Below are 10,469 nucleotides of genomic sequence, written 5' to 3'. Positions count from 1 at the left end.
ACCACACACACACACACACACACACACACACACACACACACACACACACACACACACACACACACACACACACACACACACACACACACACACACACACACACACACACACACTTCCAGGGCAAGTATTTTTTCTGGCAACGTGTGAGCATGTCTGACGCAAAATGAAATTGTTTGACTCTGCTTGATCTGTCAGGTGCTTTGAGAAGGAGAAAAAGAAAGACAGTGTGAGATGCATAAAATTAAAGCGTAACTACGTCAAAAGCCTTTACAGCTTAATCTACATGTAGGGTCTATATGCAGACACTTCCTCAGGGAACTGCAATCATCTTGAACTGCATCTAAGATGACGACAGCAGGGGGGCGCTCTGATCTACAAAACAAGCGTCTGTGTCTGGGTGTATCGTTGCTTAGCAATGAATCATCCATATCTGTGAGTGTTGAGGACCCTTTCTCAGGGCCTGATATGATCACACTCGTTAGGTGGTCCTTTCTGTAACTGCTGCCAGAGATTTCCTTTTTCCAGGACTTTACCTTGAATCAAACGCAGAGCTCCAGCAAAAAGCCTGCTTCTCTTTTGTTTTTCGGTCTCCAGCAAACAAAAATTTGTATCTGTTTTTTATTGTCGTTGTTGACGCTGTTACAGCCCTATCAGCTACAGAGAGATTTTGTAGACTCTGTAACAAGCTGTGCCAAGGCTTTCATTTTTAAGTGTGAACAGGCATGGGTAATTTAAGTATAATGTAACAACACATGCTGCACCAGCTTCAGTGCTTGTTCAGAAGTGTTGCTCCTACCTAAAAGCACAAGAAGGAATTCCTCACGCAACGGTTTTACCTTTAATCTAATTAAAATTGCATTAAAGAAACCAGCGCAAGGCACAGCCCAGGGCAGAGCGCAGGAGACTGACGTTATTTTCTTCTGTGAAAATCACTTTCTCTCTTTCTTGCTTCCCTCCAGCCCATATTATATATTTGCTTTGGCTGCAAACACTCACCCTCCTCTTGGTAACCGTGCAGTAACCTGCTGCCACACAGAGGTGCTGAGGTCATCATCTCTGAGTCTCTACAGCGCTGCTGGCCCCGGCCGCGGGATCAGGTCTCACATACGCACAATAACCTTCTTCTTTTTTTTTAACTCTAAAAAGCTGCCAATACACATATATCATCATCTCTCTCACAGACACTCACTCACAATGTTTTCTTACCCTGTTTACTGCTCCCTTTATGGTCCCCTGTTAACAAGTGAGACTGCTCTAGTGTGTATGGTAGCCACAATGAATCAAGGTCATGCTACCAGTGTGTTTCAGACCTGATGACTGCCTGACTGAGTGATGCTGGCCGTGTGCAGAAAACTAGAGATTTTTAAAAAAAGGGAACACGAAGTCTGTTAACAGTTCTTCGGGAGGTTTTTTTGGGGTTAAATCTGTAGGTGTTAAGTTAGAAAAAGTGAGCTGTCCGGACATCTAGTCACTCCTCATGTCTGCTTGAGGCGAGCGTCTTGAGATTAGCTGCTATTAGCATAACACATGCTTATCTCCGACTGTCAGTTGTAAAATTGCATTATTAATAATGTAGACAGCAGATATTGATAAGAAAAGAAGAATGTGTGGAATAAATCTTGTTCTGCTGCTTTGATTTTGGCTAGTATCTTTTCAGCATGACATAATCTTTCAGGGAAACTGCTGAAGTAGAAGCCAATATGCAAGGGACTCATTACATATCAAATCTTCCAGCAAATAGCAAAAACTGTTTTCTCTCTTATTACTTCTCAATAAGAGAACAAGTGTTATTTCCAAACATTTCCTCAGGGGATAAAGCTTTAGTGCAACATAAGCTCTGTGTGCAGTAGGGTTGTTCTTAAGCTTTAGCCCATTTGGTGTAAGAACAAGTAAAGCCCTACTTGTTTTACGTAATGATTTTCTGCTGTGGATTTCCCGAAAAATTGAACAGATTATGTATTATTGGCCTCTGTCACCTCTGTGGGACAGTGTTTATTCTGTGGTGTCAAATGTGGCTGCGTGATATTTCTGAGAGACAGTCAGGCTGTGATTCATAAAGCTAGTAAGTGAGGCACTGGAGTGGCTTGTGTCTAATGTGTGAACACATGCTGATGTTGTTTGCAGTGGGTTTTAATTACCCATAATCATCTGGTACCCAGTCGACCCAGTCCTTTCCATTACACACAAACACCTCGGTCTCACACAAACACCTCGGTCACACACACACACACACACACACACACACACACACACACACACACACACACACACTCTCACACACACACACACACACACACACACACACACACACACACACACACACACACACACACACCCCGTGGTTCATGCCAAACCCACAGCACACAGAGATCCTCCCTCGGATAAGACAAGCTTTCACTATGGCATCAAGTCACCAATTAATTCATTAACAGATGTGTCCTCAGGCGCTAAATAGCTTCTCAGATCCTGGACAGAATTACTGTTTTCATAAACTCCCACTGGCAGACGATGCCGGTTAAGAGACATACTTGCACAATCTCCTTCTCTCGACAGCATAAAGACACACTGTAAAAAAAAAATGCACACTCACAAATAGAAACAGGTAACCAGCAGGCGACAGAGACAGGTATTGATAGAGACTGAGTAGAATGTGTGTGTGTGTGTGTGTGTGTGTGTGTGTGTGTGTGTGTGTGTGTGTGTGTGTGTGTGTGTGTGTGTGTGTGTGTGTGTGTGTGTGTGTGTGTGTGTGTGTGTTGTCTTCTGTGTTTAGTTACAGCTACTTTGATATACTGTACCGCCAGCCTTGCTCTTACAGTATGTCCTAGCTCAGTGGCTATGTTCCTGTCTGTATGAGAGATATAACAGGTCTCAAAATATAAAACAGAAGAGTGAGCCGGTGGTCTGGACCATGAGAGACTTTTTTTAGCAGTGGTTTACAGAACGAGTCATAAACACTGATAAGAGCGCCGGCAAAGCAGGATTCTTGAAGTGAGAGAGAGGCCATTCCCCCCTGTTTGAACTATAGCGGCTTCAGACCTAAGGAACACTTGTATGTGTTCACATGTGCATGCTTACAGGTGTGTGCATGTCAGTAAGAAGTGGCGAGTGCTGTCTACAGAAGTGAAGACGAGGAGTACTAACAGTGCAAAGTGCAAAGCTACTCTGTCAGTTTATTCCCAGCTTTGTTTGCAGTGAGTGAGAATAACACTGCATCTTGCCGGCACCTTTGAAGATGAATGATGCCGGTTTATAAAGGTGAACGGTGATCAGATCAAACATTAACCAGACCTTCAGTCATGTCTGAAAGGTACCAAAACAACAAGACAGCAGACGTTGAGTTTCAGGATATATTAAGTGACTTTTTCTTTAACCTGAATTGTTCACATGGAAACTAGACAACGTTGAATCTATTCTACATCAGGGCTTCTCTGTAATCATGGCAACCATTGCTAAAAGAAAACCTCATCTGATGACAGTATTGAGTTCCGGTCTACTTAGGGCTCCATTTGCATTTATTCATGCAATTTGAACGATGAAGCACAAAGGCTAATAAGAAACTCTTCCTTTTGTATTCCGTAACAGCACAACATCCAGAAACTGTTGTTGATAAAATTGCTTGAATCTTTCCCAAACTCTGCTATAGCTTTACTGGAATTATGTTTCATGATCATTAAAGGTCTGGCCAGTCCTCCATGAAAATAAGAAAAATACACCACTAAACATCAGTGTGCGCACAGCTGTCTTTAAGTGTTTACTTATGTTTGCTGGAACATTTTGTTTGTAATATTCACATCTAGTTAAGGCACTTAGAGGACATGATTTGTTTTTTAGCTTCAAGTTGGAAGTGCATTCTCATATTACAAGGCATAAAAACAACTTTAGAGGGGCTATTTAATACAAGTGGATGTAGCTTAAAAAGTCAATATTTTTTAAGGGTATCAAATTAACCATGTCCACTTTTCTGCACCACATGTTTGTTCCTGTCAGTCAGACAGCTCTGAAAAGCACCCGGGAACATTTGAGTGTGATTTCTGAAATAAGGTTTGGTTCTAGTGAGGCAAAACAAGCAAATCATCGAGCTAATACTGAGCTTTAGGAGTGGGAGACTCCTTATGGGGAAACAGGCTTAAAGGACCAATAGCAGTGAGGCTTGAGAAAATGTCTTCCACATTACAGTGTCAATGCACCAAGTGAACTCTAAGTGGAAGAAAGGAGGAAGAAGTTTCTTCCTGTCCAAACAGCCTTTATATTCCCATTGGTGCAATAAAGGGCGGCTGGAAAAGACAATAGTCAAAATATTTTGCTGGCCCACCGGCTATGGAAATGTCACTCTGCCGTCCCTTTATGTCTCTGGTCCTCTCCCTCACACATTTTCCACATCATACTCCCCCCCTCTCTCGCTTATGTCTGTCTCTTTCATTTTCACTTTTGTCGCCCTGTTCATTCTCCAGCCCCTCCTTCTGTCCCTGCTTCTCTCTGCAGTCCCCTCATTCTGCATGCCTTCAAGCTGTCTTTATAATCTGCCTTAATTATTCAAGACACTTTCTCCTTTTCTTTTTTGTTACCCAACACGTCCAGTAAACGGCAAAAACCTGAAAACTGGGTTTACAGTTAATTTGCATTAAAATAATTTATATCCGGAGGGGACTATCTAACTGCATCCAATTCTCATCATACAGTAGTCCCATGTCCCATGTCCCATGTCCCCTTCCTTACTTTGTGAGTTTAGTTTTTGTGTTTTTTTGCCAAGAGCATTCCGGTAGGCCATGGGGCATCTATACTTTTCTCAAAGAGAAACTAAAGACATTTCCTTCTGCTGTTGTTACCCCTAAACCAGATTAACACATCTTAACTGAGTTTGAAGCATGTCTCTGTTGTGCCCGAGGTGCTGCTTATTGAACTCATTGCATTAGACGAGTTCCCTTTGCTGTGGAGAGTCAATACCCAAATGGATCGAGGTGCACACTCAGAATGTTACTGAGGAATGTGATGGAAGTAATCAGCAAAGGGCACTTTAAGAGAAACAGAGATATACCTGTATGTTCAATCAGGCTTTTCTGATTTTTGGTTGGAGTTATTGGACGAGTCAAAGTTTACAAAATGTCCAACAACATACAGTGCCAGAACTGCAAATAGAAACAAAGTTGTGCTAACTATTCCGATGAAAAACGCTCAGACTGTTGGATCTCTAAAGTTGTTCCACCAAAGACACTCATCCCTTGTATACAGTACTCGACTGTTCATTTTGCACTGGCCTTAAATTAGATGTGACTTTTTTATCTTCAAGATTTGACACTTGCTTTTGCTCTAACTCAGCACACACACAAACATATTTCTATAGCAAAAACGAAACATCTTACTGACAACATGATGGATGTCATAAGTGACAGGCTTTTATGGCTCAAGTGTGAAAAGTCTTATATGTGTGCTGATCCAGTAAACCACTAAGCGGCAACGATATTGAGTTTACAAGCTGTGTTTAGACTGTTTTTTCCCCACATGTATCACTATCATGTAGATATTTAAAAATATATCAATTGTAAACTTCCCACCCTTTCATTTGATGTGTTTGAATGTAACATTAGCGTTAGTATTATGTTTTCTTATTAAAGTAAGCCTATATCTAAATGCTGGGATTTTCACCAAGGCAGTCTTCATTACAGACTGGTTATAATAATTAAATTAAATCTAATTAAAGTGTTTTGTATGGACGGACTCACTATGCTTGACTAGATTCTGGAATGAAATGAAGACATAAAAGAGGAATTAAAAAATGTATATCAATTAACAAAAATATGAAAACTCAATTTCTTCTTCTGAAAAAAGTGCCACATGTTTTAAATTATAAAGTCTATATTTAATAGATAATACATTAAAGGCTGTAGTGGAGATCAAATCAATTGCTATTTCAGGTCAGTTGGCCCTTTTTGAAAAAAACACATTTTAAAGTAAAAAAAAACACAGAGAAAGCAATGAAATCATAGCTTGAGATAACAAGAATGTAAATATGTCTAAAACTCTGCCTGTTGATTTAGCAACACCTTCGCATCTGCCAGTGAGAATATGTCAGAGATTTAGAAACGGGCAACGGCAGCACACAAAAACCTTTTAAACAGCTGCTATGTGTCAAACTGGCTGACATGTGCTGTGACTGTCTCACAATATAAAGCCTTTTCCCTGTATAGCCGTGCAGCAGATTAGGAAATATTGAGGGAGTCACAATGAGATTTTAGTTTCTAGTTTCTAATTATCAATATCTTTCTGCCTCTCCTTCGGTTTTCAGATGTTATTTATTCTCCTCACTGAACATCTCATCAGAAAGACCAACACCAAATAAATCAGGTATTTATTACTCAGCAATCTTAAAACATATTTCTGTCCAATTATAGCAATAAAACAAAAAAAAGCTGTATTCCCAAAAACGATCAGTATAGGCTTTAAGCATCTCAAGTACAGAATTTAAATTGACAGAAACTTGGCCAGGATTCTGCACTATCTGTAGGTTTATGTTTCTGAGCCAGGTTGTAATACAACTACTGTAACTTTGATCACCCCACACCTGATGAAACATGTTGGCTCTGAGACACAAAGAGCAGCAGTAAAGATATGAAAAGGGACTTGCTTTTTTTTTAACCACCTGCTTTGCTTTTTAGAATAAAAAAGATGGTGTTATTTAAAAGGTTATATTCACTATTCTTAGGTTGATTTTCAGCTAATAATTGTAAAGATAATTATAGAAAACATGCACATTAAAGATATTCAGGTTTATTATTTTTCGTTATATTTAAATCATAGAATTCATGCAATAAAATGAATTCACATTTTTGTATTTTACAATTAGGGAAACAATTTCATTATAATATCTTAAAATGTGAATTAAAAAACGTTTTTATACATTCCTAATTACACATTTAGATGTGTATTTTCAACCACAGCACCTGACAATTCAAAGCATTCTTTCAGATTGATTTTAATGTGGAAAATAATGATGTGATAATTTATAAAGAAATCTGTGTTCAATTTCCACTGCGGTGGGAATGTTGCAGGATTCCTGAGATAGATGAAAAGGCATCGCTTTACTGCAGCTATGAGAAATGTGCATGATTAGGCTCGGTGGTCCCGTTTGACGTGGTTAAAAGCCTCCATTATGGCCCGCAGTAAGCCTAATCGACTTTCAAATTGCATTTTTATGTTGCATGTGCCATAATTGTATGCTCGTATTACGCTATACAAAATCAGAAAAAAAATGTGGCTGTACTGCGGTCTGGCTTAAAGGGAATGTTTAAATGTGGGTTAAATGAACTGAAGCTGTTCAATTGGGCGTATATAAGTCATACAAAAACACAATTATTATCAATTATTTCCTTATTATTATTATTATTATAATAATATTGTTATTATTTTGCATTTAAAATTCGTAATTTCCCAAAGTGACTGATTTTACATTCCACCTATCGATTATGTCTCATCTTTTTTTTAAAGATATACCCATTGTCACTGCCCCGGGATGGAGGAAGGTCGATGGAGGAAGGTGGATGGAGGAAGGTAAATTGACTTACCGACACACTCGTTGGCTTCCCTGGCTGTGGATCTCTGCCACGGCCTGTCGTAGTGGAAAGGCTTACACCTGTCGCACTCCGGCCCGGCGGTGTTGTGCTTGCACTCACACACCAGACTGCCATCCCGGTCCTTCACGCAGCGAGAAGCGTGCCCGTTGCATTTGCATCTCCCCCCGACCTGCAGGTCCGACACGGCGTAGAAGTACGAGTCCCGGGCCAGCTCCGAGTCGTCCTCGTTCTCGTCCCCAAAAGTGTGCAGCCGACTGAAGATTACTTTAATGTCCGTGGCTGTCACCCAGTCCTGCAGCACCGGGGAGTTGTCAAAGTCGTGAGCCGAGGGTCTGCCGTCCAGCGTGCTGAAAGCGATGAGCCCCCCGGTCAGAGGGTACATGTCGGTGTGGGAGTCCGTGCACACAGCCTCCTGCTCATTCTGCTTCGTTATAACGGCCCGGTTCGGCTTGTTGTACATCTTCCTGCACAGGGTCGAGTAAAACTGAAAGGGCACCCAAGTTTTACCGTAGTCCATGGATTTGTAAATAATCATGGATTCCGGTCGAGGCGAGCAGAACTGCAGGCTCACGTAAGTGACCTCAAACTTCTTTCCAAGGGACAGAGTCAGGGTGGCGTTCTGCGGGTACTGGAGGAAGTTGTCGGACTGCCAGCAGGTGAGGTTGTGCGGGTTGTTGAGGTCCGTCAGGTACGCTGGAGGGTGGTACTTCTTGGGGTCCGAGGCGTCGCAGGTGTGACAGTTCCTGGTCCTCTCGTCTCCTTTCTCCGCCGAGGTCACCACGCAGTAGCGACTGGGCACCTTTCCGCACGTGCTGGAGACCTTCACTTCCTTACCGAAGGCGGAATTAACGAAGTCCGGGATGCAGCGCCGCGGGTTGCCGTGCTCGTCGTAGCAGGGGTCCGGGGGAGAGGTCTGCGCCGCGAACAGGCTCACCCCGTAGCCGCCCAGGACGCTCCGGCACGACAGGGAGGCGGCGAGCAGCACAGAGAGGACAATATCCACAGCCCTTAACATGGTAGGTCCCTCGGTCCCCAAGTGTCTCTGCCGCTGGAGGAGAAAGGGAAAGAGCGTGTGGGTAGAGAGAGAGAGAGAGTTAAGTTTGGTGATGGCTAAGCAGTCTGCAAACACTTTCCAAACAAACACTGGGGTTAGAATTTGTATTTTACAGTGATATAAAAGTAACATTCAGTCCGAGCACATGCATGGGAGGTTTGGGAAAATGTATACAAAGCTCACATTACCTGAGAATAATTAAAAAAAGATGTAAGAACCGGAGATGTGAGTCTATTTTTCTTTATCGGGATTCAATAACAGCTCCTCCTGTTTTGTTGTTTGTTTCTTCAAATCTCCTGCGTATAAATAGAGGAGCAGCCGGATTTAAGAGTCGCTAGTGTCCTTGTAGCAAGTCCCACTCCTCCTGCCGGTCTTTTCACAATCTCTATCTCTCCCCTCACTCTCCCTCCCTCCCTCTCTCTTGGATCGGATCTTGTTTGGCACAGCTTTAGGTCAGCTCATCTCGAGGGGTGACACCAGGCGGAACAACGACATCCACTGGTGGTGCGTCAGAAATATTTGACGCACAGAGGCGCAGATTACCGCAGAAAACAGCTGGAACCAACACTGCACTGGGACACCTTCATCTGGACGACACTTGACAGGATCGTTCAAATACTGCTGTAAATCACATTTATCAAAGGATATTATTAGGCCTATTATCGTAAATTACAGTTAAACGATATTTGTTATTTTGTGAGACATGCAACGTGATTTGAAGTAGCTATTCTGGTAATAAATACAACATCTTGAAAAAAAAAACATAACTTTAACTCTAATTGTATGTCTAATGTGGTACTATAATCTAGGAATGTAATTAACATTCACCATTATAAGGGCATTCTTGGAAGATAACGGGACCAATGTAAAACAGAAGAAACATAAACGCAACATAGTAGCCAAATTAACTTTAGATTCTCCACTGTTGAAGATTTGAAGGGATTTTTTTCTCAAAATGTGAAGTGATCATCATTTGGACGTTTGTGTAAATTCCATTTTATACAGTTTGATACATTTTTTAAGTGACCCTCTCTCGCAGTTTTGTCTGAAACCCATGACAGCAGATAGTATACTGACATATCATCCTCCATTGGGATATTACAAGACACCATAAGCTTCGCAAACGAGCATTGCTTTGCAGAATACATCCCTCCTGTATTGTGCAATGTGCCTCTGTCCTGCAAACCAACCTGATGCAGCTGCAGCCTCACTGGACTTGTTGAATGTTGGCAATAGAAGTAACATTGCCATCTTGCGGCCATGCAAAGTAACAGCAGCCCAGCCTGACTGAAGCCAGCGGTGACCTCTTCCCCCAGGCGGTGGAGGCACAACACCGTTTGTTTACCGAGCATGAAAATGATTGGCTGATGCAGGTCTGAATGGTAAATATTAAAATACAAGAGAAGGCTGTTGTATACTGCTGAGTTTAATTGTAAAACTTTTAGTGCTGAGATTATTTATAAAACAATGCAAGGGATATAACATGGCATAATAAAGGCACACATGCAAGCTTAACAACACAAATGAATACATAAAAGAACACACTAGCTCATGTGAAGGATCTACTTAAAGGGAATTGCAATAATACAAATAATATACAAAGCCACATGGGAAAGCTTTTAACTTAGAAAATATATGTAATATATCCTTCATTGTATATTTAACTCTAAAGGAAGTGTTGTTATAGAAACTAAAAGCACTGGCAACATCATCTACCATAGAGAGCCTATTAACATACTGCATCACAGTGTGGTACGCCAGCTGCACTGAGGCCGACAGGATGAGGCTCCAGAGAGTTGTAAAAGCAGCACAGAGGACCATCGGCTGCCCTCTCCCCTCCCTGATGG

The 10,469-nt window shown here is 41.7% G+C and overlaps 2 protein-coding genes across 6 annotated transcripts in view; both read right to left on the bottom strand.

Annotated features, from left to right (window-relative positions):
* The window catches only part of msrb3 (methionine sulfoxide reductase B3), a 168,848-nt gene that overhangs the window by 67,599 nt on the left and 90,780 nt on the right, over positions 1 to 10,469 (bottom strand). The gene's annotated exons all lie outside the window — the stretch shown is intronic.
* The window catches only part of ntn1a (netrin 1a), a 248,630-nt gene that overhangs the window by 223,158 nt on the left and 15,003 nt on the right, over positions 1 to 10,469 (bottom strand). For 2 of the 3 annotated variants that reach the window (XM_010793582.1, XM_010793584.1), the window contains exons 1-2: positions 8,811 to 8,977; positions 7,560 to 8,616 (exon numbers count right to left, since the gene is read on the bottom strand). In XM_010793582.1, coding sequence (XP_010791884.1) covers positions 7,560 to 8,583 — 1,024 coding nt within the window. In that variant the 5' untranslated portion in view covers positions 8,584 to 8,616; positions 8,811 to 8,977. Of the gene's footprint in view, positions 1 to 7,559; positions 8,617 to 8,810; positions 8,978 to 10,469 lie in introns of those variants that run through there. The other variant, XM_010793583.1, reaches the window with a different exon arrangement.

The sequence above is a fragment of the Notothenia coriiceps genome, unplaced genomic scaffold, assembly GCF_000735185.1.
Source record: "Notothenia coriiceps isolate Sejong01 unplaced genomic scaffold, NC01 NC01_scaffold00037244, whole genome shotgun sequence".
Taxonomy (NCBI): Eukaryota; Metazoa; Chordata; class Actinopteri; order Perciformes; family Nototheniidae; genus Notothenia; species Notothenia coriiceps.
The sequence above is the reverse complement of the archived record's forward strand: the minus strand, read 5'-3'. Positions and strand labels throughout refer to the sequence as shown.